General features: G+C 55.6%; 1 protein-coding gene across 1 annotated transcript; it reads right to left on the reverse strand.

Annotated features, from left to right (window-relative positions):
• Nucleotides 1-706: 706 nt before the first annotated feature.
• On the reverse strand, nt 707-13,366 carry TICAM1 (toll like receptor adaptor molecule 1). Its single transcript, XM_041764067.1, has 3 exons — nt 13,248-13,366; nt 10,481-10,594; nt 707-3,336 (listed from the first exon to the last, which is right to left on the reverse strand). Exon 3 carries the CDS (start codon nt 3,197-3,199, stop codon nt 926-928), a length of 2,274 nt encoding a protein of 757 aa, XP_041620001.1. The 5' UTR covers nt 3,200-3,336; nt 10,481-10,594; nt 13,248-13,366; the 3' UTR covers nt 707-925.
• Nucleotides 13,367-20,736: the final 7,370 nt, after the last annotated feature.

Below are 20,736 nucleotides of genomic sequence, written 5' to 3' on the forward strand. Positions count from 1 at the left end.
GTACCTCAGTGGTTGAGCATCTGCCTTTGGCTCAGGTCGTGATCCTGGGTCCTGGGATCGAGTCCCACATCGGGTGGGACTGTTTCTCCCTCTGCCTGTGTCTCTACCTCTCTCTGTGTGTCTCATGAATAAATAAATATTTTAAAAAGTAAAGTAAAATAAAATACGTTTGGATCTCCAAAGCCTGCGGAATCCATAAAGTGAGCGCCCAACAAATGTTAATTCTTTCTCAAAGGTCTTTGACCCTGGAAAAAGATGAACCCCCTCCTCTCTGGGCCTGCAGTTAATGAGCACTATCCCTGGAGCCCCAGCGTCTCACACAGGATCTGTGGACAACCTTGAAGCCTCAAACCCATTTCTCAGATGAGAACTCGAGGCTCAGAAACCAGAATGCCCGTGCCCAAGATCGGATCTGAGCCCAGCCTGATGGGGGTGAGGCTCCTCGGCAAAACAAAAAGAAAGGGGGCCACAGCGGTACGTGCTAAATGTCTCCCCGAGTCTTTTCTCTCCCTATTCTCTAGCATTAGAACCAAAACTTTCCGCAAAGCACACGGCCCAGCGGAAGACTACATTTCCCAGCTTCCCTTGCAGCCGGAGGGCCCACGTGACCACGCTCTGGCCAATGAAATGGGAGAAGCGAGCTCCGCCCTTCCGGTTGCCTTTTGGGGACTAGTTTTCGTCTCCCCGACGGGAACGGAGCGGCGGGAACATTCAATAAATATTTATTATAGTCAAAACACAGACCCCACGCCCCGGGCCCGCTCGCCGCCACCGCCGCCCAGCTGGGAACGCGCGAGCGCCGCACCGGCTCCCGGCCGCCCTGCGCGCCCGGGAGTCCTCCGGGTGACGTCACCGCCCTGGGGTGCCCCCTCCCCCCCCCACCCCCCGGGAAGGCTGGGGGTGACCCCAAGCCCCGGGTCCTGGGTCACTCTGCTCCTTGCGTCTCGTCCTCGGGCGCCTGGGTCCCTCGCTGGTTCCACATGTGGTTGTTGATGCCCAGCTGCACCATCTGCGCGTGGTGGATGATGAGGGGCTGCAGCCCCGGGCTCTGCGGGGGCGCGGGGGGCGGCGAGAAGGCGGGGGGCTGCGGGAAGGCGGGCGCGGGCGGGAAGGTGGGCGCGGGCGGGAAGGCGGGCGCGGGCGGGAAGGCGGGCGCGGGCGAGCCGGCCAGCCACGGCGGCGCGGCCGGAGGCTGGTGGCCCAACCAGGAGGGAAGGGGCGGGGGGGCCCCCAGAGCCCCCTGAGTCCCAAAGGGCATGTGGCTCCCGAAGGCCGCCCGGAGCGTCTCCACCTGCGCCTGCCACGCCGAGCAGCTCTGGAGGTAGGCCGAGTAGGCGGCGCTCAGCGAGGCCACCTGCTGCCGCTCGCCCTCCAGGTGCTGGCGCTGCTGCTGCAGGGCCCGGACGTCCTGTTCCTTCTTCCACTGGGCCTTGCGGGCGCGCAGCTGCTGCGCCTTGAACGTGTTGGCCACCCTCCTGGCGAAGACCCGGGAGTGCTCGTCCAGCCACACCAGGCTGCTGAGCAGGCTGCACGTGTCCGGGCTGAGCTGGGCCTGGGAGCTCTCCAGGGGCAGGAAGGGGATCACGCAGTCTTGCCACCCGTGCCGCGTGAGGCTGCTCATCAGCGACTGGCCCACCTGATGCAGGCCCAGGCGGCAGTCGAGGTTGGGGGTGAGCAGCAGGATGGTGAAGGCCGAGTGGTTGATGGCGTCCTGCAGGCAGCGCAGCTCGCCCCGCCCGGGCACCTGGAAGTCCTCGCAGAAGGTGGCACCGTCGCGGACGCCCAGGGCCTCCAGCCGCTCCCGCACCCGCAGGGCGATGTGCTCGTCCGCCGCCGCGTGCAGGATCACAAAGTTATAGAATTTCTGTTCCGACTCCAATTCGAGAGAATTTGGAGAAGGCGGGCAGGGGTGCGAGGGGGCCGGGCCAGTGGAAGGAGGGGTGGATGGAAAAGGGCAGGGAGGGGACGTCCTCAGGGCTGAGGGAGGAGGTGGGCTGGGGTTGGGCAACTGGGAAGAGGTGTCTTCTACGGGAAGTGGGAGTGGGGTCTGGTCCTTGACGGGGCGAGCGCTTCCGGAGGGCAAGGACAGAGAGCTGGGGGCTGCCAACATTTCAGTGCACTCCACGGGGTAGTGGGTGCCCATCTGCCCCGCTTTGGGGGGGTCGAGCTGGCCACTGGGGCTTGCATCTGGGACCACGTCAGGAGGCGGCGTGGGGACTGAGCTGTTTGGTAGTATCCCAGGGCTGGCAGTCTCTCCTGATGAGGGGCTGGCAACCTCCCCAGAGGAGGGGCTGGCAGTCTCTTCCAGTGAGGGGCTGGCCGTCTCCCCCGGTGGGGGGCTGGCTGTCTCCTCTGGTGGGGGGCTGGAAGTCTCCCCCGGTGGGGGGCTGGCTGTCTCCTCTGGTGGGGGGCTGGAAGTCTCTTCTGATGGTGGCCAGCTCACCTCCTCAGGCTCCTGGCAGCCTGTGGGGGCAGGCTCGGGCACCAGGCTGGCCTGGGGCTCGTCGCACAGCTTGCTGGGCTCACAGCAGCTGCGGTGACGGCTGAGAAAGGGCATGGTGGGCGACTCGCTGATTTCCAGATTGCTGGCCAGGGAGGCTGGGCTGCCGGTGGATCTCAGGGAGCGGCCTCGGCTCCAGGCCGAGGGGTCCTCTATGGGCTTTGGAAGGCTGCGGGCGCCTGAGGGTGACACTGAGGATGCCGGGAAGCAACCCAGATCCGAGTGAAGGGGCTGGAAGCTCCCCGGGTCCCCGACGATGCCCCACCCACACCGGTCCCGGGCCTCTCCCTGGAGCTCGGCCAGCCGGTGGTCATCCCTGGAGCTGAAGGTCCGGAGGGCCGCCTGGTAGGCCATGTCCCGCATCGTGGCCGGGCACAGGTTCTCCTCAGTAAGCAGGTGGTACACACGGGCGACTGCCCAGGACAAGTCTGGTGGCTCCTCGGGGGCCTCGGCACCGTCCATGCCGGCCCACTGGTGCGCCACGAGCCGGGCCACCGCATCTGCCTTCAGCGCTTCCAGGGAGATCCTGGCCTCCGTCTCCCGGCCCAGCTTCAGGAGCACCATGGCGTGCAGGAGGTCTGCCCCCCGGCAGCCCAGGCGCAGGGTCTTTAGCTTGTGCTTAAGACGCAAGAGCTTGTCCTGGCCTGCAGCACCTAGAATGTCAAAGGCGCTGGAGAGCGACAGGCCTGCGCAGGCCATGGGCACAGGTGGGTGCGGCCTTCGGCAGCAGAAGCACTGAGCGGTGGAGGCATGTTCCACGCCACCTGCCTTCCTGCATGCTCGGGGTCCCCTAAGTGCTCACCATACCGAGTCCCATAGGGGATGCTGCAGCAGACCTGTGAAGCAAGAGAGACACGGTCACCTCCCGAAAGGGGGCAACTCTGGCCCAGACACCCCCACCTGCCTGCCTCCAAATACCATCACAACCTATCAACATGACAAAGACACGTCACCTCTCGCATGTCACCTCTCTCCATTTCCTTCTCCACAAGATGGTAGCAACCCACACTTGCCTGGTGTCACCCAGGAGGTAGGCACTACTATTTTCCCCATTTACAAATGAAAAAAAAAAAAAAAAGTGTGCCAGAGATGTGAAGTCACTGGCCCAAAGTCACACAGCCGGTGGGTGACAGAGCTGGGATTCGAGCCCATGAGATCTGGCTCCAGAGGCGGTGTGCCCAACCACAAAGCTATACTGCCTATCGGGAATAATAAGCCCACTTATGGGATTGTTTCAGGGAACTGTGCTGCCTTAACACATGGGGAAATTCTGAGCCAATGACTGGAATTCAGTAGGTGCTCGTTACATGTTTGCTAGGGAGGTAATCAGGCTTCTGGACGATCCCCGGTGACCTCCATCCTGGTCACACCCCAGGGCGGCACTTCCAGCCATAAGCCAGTGCCAGCCTCTGTGAGTGGAGGACTCCGGCACAAGCAATGGGCTGTCACCACCGACATCAGGTTATAAGACACTGGATTTCTCTCTGTCACCCTGTCGGGGGTAAACTGCCCGTGAGCAGCCTCTCGAGAAGCCCACAGAGTGAGGAACTGACGCCTCCCTCCATCAGCCACGTGAGGGAACATCTGGACTCCCGGCAACTCCAGCCCCGGTCGAGCCTTCAGATGACACGGCCTCGGCCCACAGCCTGACCTTGACCTCATGAGACAGCCCAAGCTGGAGCCATCCAACTCCTCTTCCTCCAGCTTCCTGACACCCAGGGACTGTGTGGGATGATAAATATTTGTTGTTTTTAAATTTATTTTTAATGTCCTTAAAAATATTTGACAGAGTGAGAGAGAGCACAAGCAGAGGGAGAGGGAGAAGCAGGCTCGTCGATGAGCCGGGAGCCCGATCCTGGGATTCCTGGGATCATGACCCTGAGCCGAAGGGAGACGCTTAACCAACTGAGCCACCCAGGCGTCCCTCGTTTGTTTTTATTTTTTATTTTATTTATTTATTTTTTAAAGACTTTATTTATTTATTCATGAGACACACACAGAGGCAGAGACCCAGGCAGAGGGAGAAGCAGGCTCGATGCAGGGAGCCTGACGTGGGACTCGATCCCGGGACTCCAGGATCATGCCCTGAGCCGAAGGCAGGGGCCAAACCACTGAGCCACCAGGCACCCCTCGTTCGCTGTTTTTAAACCACGACATCCTGGGGTGACTTACTCAGCGGCGGGTAACTGGTACCGGTAGCGATGGCAGCGGGAGGATCTAAGCGTTCGAAAGAGCCAGCTCCGTGCCCACAGCGCTGCCAGGCCATGTGGGGGCCCTTCCTTTCTCTCCATTTCTCAAAAACTGCCAAGCTGCTTCCTACGTCAGGTTTCCCGCGGGTGTCCCTCCCTCTGCTTGGGGTGCTCCCTCCGCAGACCTTTGCCACACGGACGCTAGTCTCATCATTTCGGCTCTCGGGCCTGGCCATCCACGCCGTCCCTCCCGGTCTGCCTCCCCCACGTCACCTGGTTCCCCACGACCCCCACTCGCCCCGTGTGTCACTGGGTGAACTTTGCTTGTGTCTTCAGACTTTTCGCCTTTGCCAGCTGCCTCCTGCCCAGCGGGCACCAGAGGGTGGGGCTGAGCCTCTCCTGGTGCCCCGGGTGGCTGAACTGCAGAGCGGGGACCTGACCTTGTGGAATGAATGGAGGAGGCCAGAACGCATAACCCCCCCACATTGCGGATGGAAAAACAAGGCAGGGGGAGGAAGGCTTTCCCAAGGGCACACGACGACGGGAAGCTAGAGAGGGTAACCCAAATCCCATAGCTGAGGTCACCAGGTTCCCTAAGCGCGTCACAGTCGGACTTAGAAAACACCAAACAAAACGTAGCACTTCAGATCCATTCCGGGAGACAGAACTTTATATGCCCTTCCGCGGGCCTCGGGCCTGTGTCTGGTCCACCCTAGTGCCCACGGTGACACCCCTAGGTTCCAGACCAGTGCTGCTCAGCCGAGAACAGCTCTGACCGCCAGTCCCCTCCCCTCACCGACCCTCGGCACCGTCTGGGGACACATGTGGGCATCATGTCTGCAGGGAAAGGTGCTCCTGGCATCAAGTAGACGGGCCGGGGATGCTGCTCACTCCTTCTCCCCCGCGAAGTGCCCAGGACCCCATCGCCCCCGGGGACAGACAAGGATGCAGCCCCAAATGTTGCTAAGTGCTGACATCGATCCTGGTCTAGGGCAAAAGGTGATTCATGGATCTCAGACCATGAGTCACAGCCCTCAGTGCGTACATGATTCAGCATTTTTTAAAAAAAATTCATTATGAGTAGATGTGGGGCCACTGGGGCACCAGGACCAAGGTCAAAGACTCCAGGAAGGTCAGACGCAGGCCAGAGAGAGCATGGGGAGAGCCAGCACTGGGGGCAGAGGCCCAAGGGGGACAGGATTGAGCCGCCCCAGGAGCAGGGCACAAGTTCGAGAAGTGGAAGAGAAGGGGCCGAGGGGCCAGCCCCCGGGGGGAAGGATGTAAAGAGGCGAATGGCTGTCTGGCTGTTCAGAAATAGAAGTGGCCTGAGATGCTGACATGCAGACTTGGGGTGGGGGGTGAAGTAGCACAGACCCCCCCCCCAAAATGCAGCCGACTTCCTCGTGGGGAGGACAGGCAGCCAACAAAGGAGTGACATTCACAGCACCACATGGGCAGGGAGTAAATGCCCCCACGGGAAACACGAGGAGGCGAGGAGGGTCACGGAACCCAAGAATCAGGGGTGGGTGTTCACAGTCTTAAACAACGTGGTTCAAGAAGGCCTCAGTGACAAGAGGGACTTTGCCAGGACATACAAATGTGACCCAGAGAGACATCTGAGGGAAGACAGTCCCAGGCAGAGGCAACAACTTGTGCAAAGGCCCTGGGGCAGGACCAGCCCGTGGTGATGGAGGAGCAGCGAGGAGGCCCAGAGGGTTCCACGAGCGAGGGGGGAAGAGAGGGAGGAGGGGAGGGCAGGGAGGGGACCGGGTGGGTCCTGCAGGGCTGTGTGGGCCGTGGGGAGGTCTTGGGCTTTCACACGGAGGGAAGTGGGACCTTAGACCTACCTAAATGTGGTGGCTGTGACGTCTGTGTGTTGCCACGAGGAAACACCATTCCAAGGGACCACACATCCACGAGATACTTCAAGAGGAGCCAGAAATGCAGTTTCAGGGAACTGCTAACTCTTGCCAAGTTGGCGATCAATCCAAATAGTTTTTAAAAGATGTATTTATTTATCGGAGAGAGAGGGAGCAAGCGGCGGAGGGACAGAGAGTCTCAAGCGGGACAGTCTCAAGCAGAGCGCACCCGGGGCTCGATCCTGCGACCCTGTGGTCACAACGGGAGCCAAAACCAAGAGGCAGGCACTCAACCGGCTGCACCTCCCAGGTGCCCCTCGGATAGTCTGAAGAGCCCTTGTGAGCTTAAAAAAATAAATAAACAAGTGGGCCAAGATGCAATCTGTGGAGTAAAAAACCCTAAACACATTCATCGCATGATAAATAATGACGTGTGTAAAAAGGAGGAAGGAAAACGTCCACACCAGCAGTCATGTTCACGCCGGCCCGGCATTGGGCCCCACTGAGCAAACCAGGGCCGAGAGAAGAAAACAGAAACAGACGTTTTCCTCTTGGAGCTGACAGGCCGGGGGACATGGTATTTATAGATCATACATTCATATAAAATATTCGGGGTAGGGCAGCAAAGTGGGTCGTGCCTACGTAGACTATGTGTCACCTGGTGGAGCTCCTTAACTGGGGACCCGGCCCAGGCCACTGTGCTTCCCGCTGTCCTTCAAACTTGCGGGGCACACTCCTGCCTCAGGGCCTTTGCACCGGCTCCTCCCTCGGCCCGCGACACTTTTTCGCCAGGCTCACGCTCACCCACTACCCTCCTGCAGATATATATATTTTTAAAATTAAGATCGGCTTGATGATGGGGCATCTGACTGGCCCAGCTGGGAGAGCATGCGACTCTTGATCTTTGGGTTGTGAGTTCAAGCCCCACATTGGGTGTAGAGATTTGTTAAAACACACACACACACACACACAGAACACCAAGCAACCAGACATAACTGCCTAGGACAGAGATCAATGACACTCCTGACACTGTGCAGAGCTGCCCTGGGCAGAGGTCACTGGCTCTGTAAGCGAAGTTTCTCGGCACGCAGCCACACCCACTCACCCCCACGCCGCCCTGCGTGGCCCCTGCCCGGCCCCACACAGAGCGGATGGGCCGCAGCAGTGACCACAGCGCCTGCAGAGCCGAAAAGACTCGCTCTCGGCCCTTTGCAGGAAACGTTTGACAAGAAACAGGCGTGTGATTTTTTTCCCCCCTCAGCAAACGTCCTGCAGACGACACAGCGGGCCCAGCTCTTTGGCACGCATGTTTGTGATCACACAACCAAATGCCTCTCTCTCTCTCTCTCTCTCTCTCTCTCTCTCCAGCCCATGTAATTATTTTGAAGCATCACGGGCTGTTCTTGGCTGAACCAGGTCCCCCTGAAGAATTCCTACGTGGCGCCCTAACCCCCAGGACCTCAGTCTTTACAGAGATGCTAAGTTCAAATGACGTCATTGGGATGGGTCCTAACGCAGCGTGACTGGTGTCCTTGCAAGAAGAGGAGGTGAAAGTGACGCCTGCGGGGCTCAGCAGTTGGGCGTCTGTCTTAGGCTCAGGGGTGACCCCGGGGTCCCGGGATCGAGTCCCGCATCAGGTTCCCTGCATGGAGCCTGCTTCTCCCTCTGCCTGTGTCTCTGTCTCTGTCTGTCTGTCTCTCTCTCTGTGTGACTATCATAAATAAATTTTTAAAAATTTAGATTTTATTTATTTATTCATGAGAGACACAGAGAGAGGCAGAAACACAGGCAGAGGGAGGAGAAGCAGGCTCCCTGCAAGGAGCCCGATGTGGGACTCGTTCGTGGATCCCAGGATCACACCCTGAGCCGAAGGCAGATGCTCAACTGCTGAGCCACCCAGGTGTCCCTTGTGTTCATTTTCAACTCATCGAAATGGAAATGGGTAAGGCGAGGAGCGCAAAATATCCTCTCCCTGTCAAACACCGTCTTGTTCTGGGTGGACCAGATTTCGCTTTAACTGCTGAAAATACAGCGTGGGAATCGATATCTGGTAAAACACCAGATTTTGAAGAATGAGCATGCACCAAAAAAAGAAAAAAAAAAAAGGATGGGTAAGATGCCCACGAGTAATTGGATTTCTATTGGTTACACGTTGGCTAGATAACGGCACGTAAAATGCACAGAGAGAATGAGTTTTTCCGGCTTCGCTGTTCCCCCTAGTGAGAGAGCTGCTAGGAAGGGTAAAATGGCACAGGCGCCGCCCCTTACGTTTCTGTTGGGCAGCGGAGGTGTAGACGTTTGCACAACATCAGTTGGATCTTTCTGAAATTAGAAAGATCGATACCTGGAGGATGGCTTGAGACCCCCGGACCCCGCCCGCTCCCCGGCAACGAGTCACAGATCAACTGTGCTTTCCACTTCCGGGGACTCCTGGGATCAGCTGTGTATACAGCCTAAGAAGAAACAACCCCCAGACGTGTTGACACGTGCCCAACAATTTTTAGCAGATCAAAGGCACGGGGTTGGGGGGGCGCGAGTGGGCCTGGACGTCAGGTTCCGTTTCACGCCGTGTTCGCTCTGAAAACCCATCAATGTCAACACTTCCGCCACACGTCCTATTCTGGATTCATGTTTTATATCAACAAATCTTTAAAAAAGGGGTCGCCTGGGTGGCTCAGCGGGTTGAGTGTCTGCCTTTGGCTCAGGGCGTGATCCTGGAGTCCGGGGATCGAGTCCCGCATCGGGCTCCCCCCGCAAGGAGCCTGCTTCTCCCTCTGCTTGTGTCTCTGCATCTCTCTCTGTGTGTCTCTCATGAATAAATAAATAAAATCTTTAAAAATTGGGCAAGAGAGAGTGGTTGGTAGGAGCACGCCCTTGGGGTTCCCATCTCAGCTTTAGCACCTCCAGGCTGTGGCCTGGGGCAGGCCACGGGCACACGGGCGCCCGAGTGTCCTCATCTCTGAAATGGGTGCAATGAGAAGCCCTATCTGCCAGCGCTGGCAGGGACTGAAGGGGTCCACACGTGTACAACTGTCAGGGCCGCTCATGGCACTTTGTGAGGCTGCTTGGGCATTAGCAGGCACAGGGCTTGGAGCCCCCCAAACTCCCAGTGACGAGCTGGGCTCAGAAGCCCCAAGGACCAACCGCACCTGCATTCCCGGAAAATTTCTACCCCCGCCCCCGGAAAATTCCAAGAGCCACACAGCCAGGCTCCACCTCCCCGCTGCTACAGGCCTGAGCCCTGACTCAGTGGCTACACCAGCTTTGCCCGCCTCCCGGGACCCGCCCCCCCAAGGTGTCCCCCACCCACCTGGACTGCCCTGCCCAGCTCCCGCCCCACCTGCCGGGTTGCATTCTGCACCCCCGTCCAGGGCCTCCTGGCCAAAGTCCACTGCGCACCCTGCACAGCGGGCACCTGGTGGGATGGAAGCACCCACGGGGTGGGGGCCTCGCTCTGCCCCTGCCAGCCTGTGGAACCCACTTAGGTCAGGTTCGTCATTTGTGAACAGAACCTGAAAGTGGCCGTCACCACCGGCAAGAGCTCAGTACAACAGCACAATAAAGCATAAGAATCAATCAGTCTTGGCAGAACTGATTTTTTTTCCCCTTCCTCTTTTTAAAACATTTTAACCAGGGCGCCTGGGTGGCCCGGTCGGTGATGCGCCTGCCTTCCGCTCAGGTCGGGATCCCGGGTGTCTGGGGATGGAGTCCCCGCCTCGGGCTCCCTGCTCAGGAGGGAATCTGCTTCTCCCTCTGCCCCTCCCCCTGCTTGTGTTCTCTCGCCCGCTCTCTCTCAAATAAATAAATAAAATCTTAAAAAAAATAAATAAAATATTTTAACCACATCTGGCTCACGCCCACTCCTTCCTCTCCTCCTCTCGCAGTCTCCAGTGTCTCTTCATGCGCTGGGCAAATATTCGTGGAGCACCTACCATGTGCAAAGAGCTGTTGCAGGTGCTGTTGTGGCCCACGACGCACAGGTCTTCAGTCCTTGCAGAGCTCACGGTCCAGCTGGGGTTGGGGATAATGGATGAGAGATCGATCCGCTGCAGAGAATGAGAAGTTCATGCAGAAAATGAAGCAGGGCGTGGTAGTGAGGAACAGGGAAAAGAACTACCCAGGACCGAGGAGCAGGGGAGCCTCTGGGAGGAAGTGAATGGGAGCTGAGACCTGAAGGAGGGGAGGGTGCGACTCAGGTAAAAATCTGGGGGAAGAGAGCTGCAGGCAGCAGGAGCAGCATGTGCAAAGGTCCTGGGGTAGGACAGAGGCTGGTGTGTTAGAGAACAAGGAGGAGGCCCCAAGTGGCTGGAGCAGAGTGATGGAGGGGGGAGAGAGGGGCAAGGGGGAGGACTTAGGTGTTTACCCTGAGGGAGGTGGGAGCCCAAGGGGGCTGTGAAGGAAGGAGGGTGCGGTAAGACTAGGGGCTCCCTCTGGTGACTGCTTCGGGAAGGATGGACTGTGGGACCAGGGTGGTGACCACCCTCTCAGGCAAAGCAAATGATGGGGGGCTGGACCGGGTAAGGGGGGATGGTTGGATTTGTGGATAGTTTGGAGAAGGGGAAAGGAGCAGGAGGCGAGGAGGGCATCTGGGCTTTTGTCCCGATGCTTGAGACAAAAAATGTGGAAAAGTTGGTTTGTGATTAGAAGGCAGATATCAGTCCTGTCTCAGGCATGACTCACTGATTGGTCCTCCCCGTGGGCCCGTGCCACCTCCCTGACCTCACCTCCTCCCATTCCCCCTTGCTCCCTCCCATCCCGCCACATGGTTCCTTAAATACACGACTCTTGTTCCTTCCCCAGGACCTTTGCACTGGCTGTCCCCTCGACCTAGGACACCCTTCCCCAGATAGCCACATGGCCAGCTCCACAGATCAAACAGTTCAAATGTCACTTCCTCGTCAAGGTCAGCCTTGGCCACCCTGCCCAAAACTGAAGCCCATTCCCCCACACTCCCTGCATTATTTTTCTCCATCCCACTTCTTCTTACCTGACACTTTAGATTTCCCAGCTTACTTTGTTGGGCTATGCATCACTTCCCACCTGAGTGAGCACCACTAAAATAGGGGCATTCACTTGTCTTGTTCACAGCCGCGTGTAATGGCAGGCACGCAGGAGGTGCTTAACACATACTGACTGAATCAATCAGTCCATGAGTGCACAGAACAGCACCTGGCACACAGTAAGCGCTCAATAAATGTTTCCTGCTGAATCATCTGCCCCACAGGACAAAAGGTCTACTCTGCTCCCAGCAGGACGGGCGGGCGCATCACAGAGGCGCAATTGACCCCTCTGGCTGATTAAGAAACCTTACGAGGAGACAGGGAGGGCCAGACGTAGCCAGACTGTCCCTGGAAAATACGCAGGCGACCAAAGGGGCATTTGTTCACTAAGTGTTGCCTGAGCACCTGCTACTCCGTGGGCACTGTGGGAAGCACATGGCGACCCTACAAGTTAGGCCTAATTTAACTGCCTGTTTGCACATGAGAAAAGGAGGCAGAGACAGGTAGAGCCACTTGCCGTGGGTCACACAGAAGCAAAGTGAAGGCGCAGGAGCAAAGCAGACAGCCGGGCTCCAGGCCCTACCCCTATTCACTGAGCACCTACTAAGTGCGGCCCCTTCCCACGCCTGGGTCTGCGCGGTCCTCAAGCCAGGCCAACGGAGAAGCAGCTGGGTATCTGCTGCCTGCATCTGGCACGCCTCACCTCGACCATTTGTGGTGTTTGCAGGTCACCCTGGCCGAGGACCCTATGTGGGCACTACTTAGCCCCTGCAGTGTGCCCGCGCATACAGCAGGTGGTTCAGAAATGTGTGCTGAAGGAGAATACACGCCCCTATTCAGAGGAAAAAGAGGCCCAGGCAGGAGCCCCCTGCACCCACCTGCCTACCCCCACCCCAGGCTGGAACCCACCCCCTCCAGTCCTGGGGGAGACCCTCCCCAACCTCCTACTTCATCCACAGGGAAAGGGAAGAAATGGGGTGGGGGGCTTGCCATGAGGATCTCCTGGGGCCACCCAGGCCTGAGGCCTGAGTGGTGATGGCAGCCAGCACCGGGCTGCCTGGCTGCGGCTCCTAGGCTGGTACCAACCGGGAGGCACCCGCCGGAAGGGGGTGGGGAGTGAGGCCTGGAGGATCTCGGAGCCCCTGGGAAAAGTGGATCCAGCGCCTGGAAGGGACTGGGGGTGGGGCGCTGGCTGGGCAGGAAGGCCGGGGGCTGGGGCAGAAGGCTCCCAGGTCGGGGGAGAGATCAGAAACCTGGGTCTGTGCCCGTGTGGAATCGGGCGGGGGGAGGGTGCTGGAGAGGAATCCCCAGGAATCCACGGAGCTGGAGAGAGATCGGTGGCGTCGGGAAAGAAGTGGGGTGTTGGGGAGGGACCCGAGGGGGGCTGGGAAGGAATCCGGGAGGGTGGGGTGGACTTCGAGGGGTCGGGAAGGAATTCGAGGTGTTGGGGAGAGGTCTGGGGTGCTGGGGAGCCAGAGCGGGGAGCCGGGATGGAATCAGGAGCTCGGGGAGGACCGGGGCCACCTGGCTGGGGAGCGCAGCGCTGGGGGGGGCGCGAACCAGGGGCGCGAACCAGGGGCGCCAGCGCGCGGAGATCTGAGATCCGGGGCGCGGCGGGTCGCGAACCCGGGGAGGAGCCGCAGGCCTCGGGCTGCCCGGCCACACCCGCCCTCCCGGCCCGGCTCGGCCCTGCACCTACCCGGGGTCCGCTCGGTGCGACGGTCGGCGCGGGCGGCCTGGCCTGGCGACGGTGCCCGCGGGTGGCGGGGCGCGGGTCGGGGCGCCCAGGGCGCGCGGCGGCTCCACCCCCGGCCTCCGCCCGCCCCTTCCGCGTCCCGCGGGCAGCCAGGCAGGAAGGTGAAGTCACACTTTCCTCCCGGGACAGGGAAAGTCCCCGAGGGGCCCCGCAGCGGTGCCCTGCGCGCCCCTCCTCCCCGAAGGGGGGTGCCTTCTGGGGAGGGTTTGGTGGGGGGACCACAGAGGGACGGGGCCTCCCCCTCCCGGGGCCCGCAGTCCAGGGACAGTCACCACAATTTAAAAATGAGATCATCTCAGCTAGTGATAATGCTTTGCACGGGGAAAGGGGGGGCGAGGTAGGGTAACTGGGGGAAGGGCTACCCGACATTGGGAAGAAGGGGAACCGTGGCCTCCATGGAGGGGCTTGGGGATCCCCGGTGGCTAGAGGACAGACAGCCAAGATGGCTTATTTTTATAATTTTTTTTTTTTAAATTCATGAGAGACACAGAGAGGCAGAGACACAGGCAGAGGGAGAAGCAGGTGCCCTGCGGGGAGCCCAATGAGGGACTGGATCCCAGGACCCCAGGGTCAGCCCCTGGGCATTAGGCAGGTGCTCACCCACTGAGTCACCCAGGCGTCCCCTAAGATCGCTTATCTTGAAGCTGTGAAAACAACATGCAAAAGCTCAGAGGAGGGGGATCCCTGGGTGGCGCAGTGGTTTGGCGCCTGCCTTTGGCCCAGGGCGTGATCCTGGAGACCCGGGATCGAGTCCCACATTGGGCTCCTGGTGCATGGAGCCTGTCTCTCTCTCTCTCTCTCTCTCTCTCTGTGTGACTATCATAAATAAAAAAATTAAAAAAAAAAGTTCAGAGGAGGTCCTAACCTTTTGGGGGGGTCCCAGACCCAGCACACACATGTCCCTTGAGCAGAGTTAAGGTGTGGGACCGTCCTATGTTTAGGGACCCGTGACAATGTTTTGTTTTCAGATCAGAAAGAAAGCAATGAATCCAGGTCCACCCTGGATTATAGGCGTCTTTACACCACCACGCTTGTAAATATAATTTTTGTTTGTTTATTTTAATGGGCAAAAGGACCTACGAAAGTCGGAATGCCTCTGACCACGTTTCTTTGTCAGTTTGCAGAAGCTCAGAGCCTCTTCTCAAAATACCATTTGTAAAAAAAAAAAAAAAAAAAAAAAAAAAACCATTTGTAAAGATGTGGAAAACAAAACACGAGAGGTTACAGGGAAGTCCGTTGTGCTGAAAAACATTTATTAAAATGTGTTTTAGAAAAACTACTCAGTGGGATGCCTGGTGGTTCAGCAGTTGAGCATCTGCCTTTGGCTCAGGGTGTGATCCCGGGGTCCTGGGATCGAGTCCCGCGTCGGGCTCCCCGCATGGAGCCTGCTTCTCCCTCTGCCTGTATCCCTGCCTCTCTCTCTCTTTCTCATGAATAAATAAATAAAATCTAAAAAAAAAACTACTCAGTGATCCATTATCACTAAACGGATAAACACAATGTGGTCCCTATGTGGGAATATTAGTCAGCCTTCAAAAGGAAGGAGATTAGACATTTGCTACAACACGAGGGACCCTGAGGACATTATGCTCAGCGAAATAAGCCAGATGCGAAAGGATGATCCAGTCTGACTCCACTCATAGGAAGTCTCTAGAGGAGTCAAATTTATAGAAACAGGAAGTAGATGGTGGGAGCCAGGGGCTGGGGGAGGGGGGTGGGGTGTCAGTGCTAAATGGGGACAGAAGTTCAGTTTGGGGAGATGGAAAGTTCTGGAGACTGATGGGGGTGTGGTGCAAAACAGTGTGAGTGCGCTTCATGCCGCAGAGCTGTGCAGCTAAGAGGGGCTAAGGGGTAAGTTTCATGGTAAGTATATTTTGCCACATTTTAAAAATTGTGTTTATTTTTATTCATCTTTATTTTTTATTTTATCTATTTATTCATGAGAGACAGAGAGAGAGAGAGGCAGGGACACAGGCAGAGGGAGAAGCAGGCTCCCTGCAGGGAGCCCGATGCGGGACTCGATCCCAGGACCCTGGGATCATGCCCTGAGCCGAAGGCAGATGCTTAACCACTGAGCCACCCAGGCACCCCAAAAAATTATGTTTAATATGCATAAGATAATCGCTTTAAAATCCTTTTGTTTTGGGGGGGATTTTTTGTTTTGTTTTTTTTTTTTTAATTTTTTTTTTTTTATTTATTTATGATAGTCACAGAGAGAGAGAGAGAGAGAGAGAGAGAGGCAGAGACACAGGCAGAGGGAGAAGCGGGCTCCATGCACCGGCAGCCCGACATGGGATTCGATCCCGGGTCTCCAGGATCGCGCCCTGGGCCAAAGGCAGGCGCCAAACCGCTGCGCCACCCAGGGATCCCTGTTTTGTTTTATTTTTTAAATCCTTTTGAACTAGAGCTGCACGAAAACGCAGGAGGCTTCGGGCTCTGCCTTTATATTTAGCAGCGCGTTGACTGACGGGCTCTAAGGGCCACAGGTGCCTGCCGTGTTTCGAGTCGTTTGCAGCAATGCAATCGAATATGAAAATCTCTGTGGTTTTCTATTGGAGACAAAGTCACAAGTCCTGCCGCTGCCTTCATTCATAATTGGGGAAATGGTAAATATCAGTCAGTGAAAATGAAGACAGGAATTTTTTTTTTCTTATTACTTCGTGAATTCTGTCATCGGGTGCCCAAGAGGCCCGTGGACCTCAGGCTGAAGTTCGTTGTAAAGGGATCTTGGGAGGGGGATCAAATGAAAGTCATAGGAATGCTAATTCCTCCCCACCTAGTGCTCCTCACTTAGTGTGTGTCTCAGGTAGGGGAGAGATTTTGAACACCTGCTGTGTGCCAGGCGTGCCTAGGCTCTGGGGATCCACTGCGCAGGAAGAAAGAAGTGGTCCCTACCTTTGGGGACTCGGCAGCTAGAGAGGGAGAGGGCATTACGCACATCTTCCCAAGCCTCTTAGGGCCTCCACCCTTGTCCCATCATCAATTTTTTTGAATTTCAGTAGGTATCTATCCCCACCCCAAACACTCTTGGTGGTCATCTGATCCATGTCTTAAAATAGTCCTCTCGGGTGGACTGGAATGTACCCATTTCATAGGTGTGAACACTGAGGCTCAGAGAAGGTAACATGGCAGGAGCAGCCAGGCTCCCCGGAGAAAACCCTGAGCTGCAGGTGAGTAAATCCGACCACCGGGGACGGGTACCGTTGCCCACCTCCCATCTCCACTTTCCTCTCCCGTTCCTCTTCCCCCTGCTCTATTGGGGGGGGGGGCAGGGGCCTCCGCGGGATCCTCATTCCTTCTGTTTTTTTGCTTTTGCACACGTATTTGCACACATACACACGTATCCATGAATGGGACAGTTATTGCGCTTTGGTCTGGCTTGCTTTCTAATTCGCTGTAGCTGGGACTTAGCAAACTTTTTCTTTTTAAAGATTTATTTATTTATCAGAGATTGAGAGAAAGAGAGACAGAGAGAGAGAGAGAGAGAGGCAGAGACACAGGCAGAGGGAGAAGCAGGCTCCACGCAGGGAGCCCGACGTGGGACTCGATCCCGGGACTCCAGGATCACGCCCCGGGCTGAAGGCGGTGCTAAACCGCCGGGCCCCCCCGGGCTGCCCACTATTTTTCTGTCCAAGGGCCAGACGCTAAATATCATCGGTGCTACCGGCGAGGCCAGACCGTCTGCTGTTTTTCGCAGCTGGTATATGCAGCCCGACAATGTTCTTTTTCCGTGTGTGACGGTCTCACGCAGCCTGGCTCTGTTGCAGCTTCCTGAGTCCCCAGTCACTGGACACGCCGCTTGCTGACACTGTTCCCCGCGAACCAGGCATCACTACCTCCTACGGTGGTGCTGGTGAACAGGGGGCAGGTGATGTGTGAGTGCTGGATTCAAATCCTCACTTTTTACGCTTAGTAGCTGTGACATGGGGCCGAGGGTGAGTCCTCTGAATCGTGCCTCAGTTTCCCCCCCTTGGAACCTGGGGATGATAACAGCGCCTGCCTCGTGGGGTCGATGAGAGACTTAGGTAACTCAGTGGACAGCATTTCTCTAGGGTGGCCGTGGAGAAGAGGAACTTCTCAGAATTCTTCTCAGACGCGGAGAATGTACATTCTCGCTCTTACTAAATACTGCCCCGCTGTTCTCCAAATTAGCGCTCCCTGCTTTCACTCCCACCGGAAGTGAGCAAAAGGGCTCATTTCCCCCAACACCTCTGCATGTTACTTTCTTTCTTTAAGATTTTATTTATTTACTCATGAGAAAGAGAGACAGAGAGGCAGAGACGCAGGCAGAGGGAGAAGCAGGCTCCCTGCGGGGAGCCCGATGTGGGACTCGATCCCAGGACCCTGGGGTCACGGCCTGAGTCAACAGCAGATGCTCAACCACTGAATCACCCAGGCGTCCCTTACTTTCTCTTTCTTAATTTGTATCGAAGGATAAATCATAGGCCCTAAAGAGTGTAAATCTTCAACGGACAGCTCAGCCGACTGGTGCCTGCCAGCACACTCCCTGTGCAACACGCAGCCTGAGACATGCACACATCATTTCCAGCCCCTGGAATGCCCCGACCCCCGGGGGTAATGCTCTTTGGATTTCTCTCACCATAGCTGAGCTTGTAACTGATGTGGAATCAGAGTATGGGTTCTCTTGTGCCTGTTTTTGTTTTTTTTTTTCCTCTCAATTTGGTGCCTGTGAGTTTCACCCATAATGTTGGCCTGGACCTTAAAACTGAAACAGCCAAGGGGCGCCTGGGGGGCTCAGTGGGTTAAATGTCTGCCTTGGCTCAGGTCATGGTCCCCGGGTCCTGGGATGGAGCCTCCTAAGGGGCTCTCTGCTCAGTGGGGAGCCTGCTTCTCCCTCTCCCCTGCTTGTGCTCTCACTTTCTGTCAAATAAATAAATAAAATCTTTTTTTTTTTTTTTAAATGAAACAGCTAGTTATTTTACCAGCAAAATGAGCTTTTCCAGGAATAGCAGAGGAATCACAATTTGGGATGGCAGGACCTGGTAAATCATAGCCAAGTCCAGAGAATAAAGGGGAGAAGGAGGGAGGGGCTGCTTTGTACTTTTTTTTTCTTTTTTCTTTTTTTCTTTTCTTTTTTTTTTTATCTTTGAAGCAAAGTCCACTGGAGGAGAGGGAGAGCCCAGGGCGAGGGCGGCTTCTCATTGGCTGAGTAGTGGTGGTTTCTCATTGGCTGGCTGGGCTGTTGCTGGGCAGGAGAAAACCTTCTACCTGCTAGGGTAGTAAAGTAGGCTTGTTCCTGCCCAAAGTTCAGGTGTGAGAGCTCCTCCTTTCTGGGCTTCCTGACTCTATTCTAAATGAAGGTTCTCTGTTAATTTCTTTTTTTAAGGTCTTTTTGAAAAAAAAAAGTATTTCTTGATTTTTTTTTTTTTAAGATTTTATTTATTTATTCATGAGAGACACAGAGAGTGAGAGAGGCAGAGACACAGGCAGAGGGAGAAGCAGGCTCCATGCAGGGAGCCTGATGTGGGACTCGATCCTGGGACTCGAGGATCACTCCCTGGGCGGAAAGCAGGCGCCAAACCCTAAACCACCCAGGGATCTGTATTTCTTGATTTCTTAAAAAATATTTTGATTTATTTATTTAAAGTGGGCTCCACGCCTAATGTGGGGCTTGAACTCATGACCCTCGAAATCAAAAGGCCCCAGCTCCACTGACTGAGCCAGTTAGGCACCTCTTGATGAATTTTCGTATTGTGAATATCAGTAATTTATTCATGTTCTCTGCTGCATAATATTCCACCATGTGAGTCTCTCCCAATTTATTCATCTACTGTCTTTTGGATTTGGGGCTATTAAGAATAAAGTAACTGGGCAGCGCCGGTGGCGCAGCAGTTTGGCGCTGTCTGCAGCCTGGGGTGTGATCCTGGAGACCTGGGATCGAGTCCCACGTCGGGCTCCCTGTGTGGAGCCTGCTTCTCCCTCTGCCTGTGTCTCTGCCTCTCTGTCTGGGTCTATGAATAAATAAATAAAATCTTTAAAAAAAAAGAATAAAGCAACTGTGAACATTTGAGGTCCTTTGTGCGGACATCTGAGCTCAAGAATAAAAGTACTAAAACAGGGATGGTGTCCCAGGTTTTCTTTTTATTTTTTTTAAAAGATTTTATTTATTTATTCATGAGAGACACAGGGAGGGAGGCACAGGCAGAGGGAGAAACAGGCTCCCTGAGAGGAGCCTGATGTAGGACTCAATCCCATGACCCTGGGATCATGCCCTGAGCTGAAGGAAGACACTCAGCCACTGAGCCACCGAAGGGTCCTTCCCAGGTTGTTTTTTTTTTTTTAATTTTTATTTATTTATGTATTATAGTCACAGAGAGAGAGAGAGAGAGGCAGAGACACAGGCAGAGGGAGAAGCAGGCTCATGAACCGGGAGCCCGATGTGGGATTCAATCCTGGGTCTCCAGGAACGCGCCCTGGGCCAAAGGCAGGCGCTAAACCACTGCACCACCCAGGGATCCCCCCAGGTTGTCTTTAAGTAAAGGTTTGTAAGCCTCTGTTCCTGGGGAAAAGTGCCATGATCTGACTTTGCTGATGAGAAAGTGTAGACAATCACTTCAGTTCTCTGGTGGGGCTGGAGGGAGACCCCAAATCCCCTTCCCACATCCATGTCTCGGTTGGGGACAGACATTGTACTGGCCTGTCCCATTTCTCCAGCACCAAACATTTGCTTTCCTGTCCCCCAAAACCACCACTGTCACCCTCTGCTGGAGTTGTGCCCACACCCTCAGCCCTAGTATCATGAGCGCGACTCAATGATGTTTGCAGTTACTGCAGCAAAACACACCGCAGCTTTTAAGTACTGGGAGAAATATTCTTGTCTAAGCAGGACGATGTAGCAGGAAGGTCTCAAGCAGGGGTTGGCAAGCTTTCCCTGGAAAGGGCCAGGCAGTAAATATTTTAGGCTTTGAGGCCCACAGATGGTCCCTGTTGCATATTTTTGTTTGCTTTAAAACCCTTTAAAAGTGTAAACTATTCTGGGGCAGCTGGCTGGCCCCATTGGTAGAGCATGGGACTCTTGATCTTGTGGTCAAGAGTTCAAGCCCTCTGTTGGGGGTAGAGCTTAGTTAAATAAAGAGAAATGTCAACCATTCTGAGTCCACCGGCCGTGCCCACACACGAGTGTACAAACAGCTCTTTAGGCGGCATGTGATGGTTTGTGCATTTGGTCTGAATCATTTTGCAACAGTGACTGCTCGTAGAGAGTGTTCGTTATTAAATCTGAAAGGCAGGTTTTCTGTTGCACCTAATTTTGAATTTGTAATTGCATCTTCTTTTTTCTTATATTGGTCCAAAATGTTTAGTCCTTTTAAACATTTGAGAGCACAGTATTCGTTCTAGGCGTAGAACATAGTGATTTGATGGGTGTGTATGTTGCAAAAGTCTGGGTAATGTCTGTCATAGCTACAAATTT

The sequence above is a fragment of the Vulpes lagopus genome, chromosome 7 (genome assembly GCF_018345385.1).
Source record: "Vulpes lagopus strain Blue_001 chromosome 7, ASM1834538v1, whole genome shotgun sequence".
Taxonomy (NCBI): domain Eukaryota; kingdom Metazoa; phylum Chordata; class Mammalia; order Carnivora; family Canidae; genus Vulpes; species Vulpes lagopus.

Coding starts and splice junctions, on each gene's coding strand:
- TICAM1 (XM_041764067.1), bottom strand. CDS start 3,199: ATGGCCTGCGCAGGCCTGTCGCTCTCCAGCGCCTTTGACATTCTAGGT.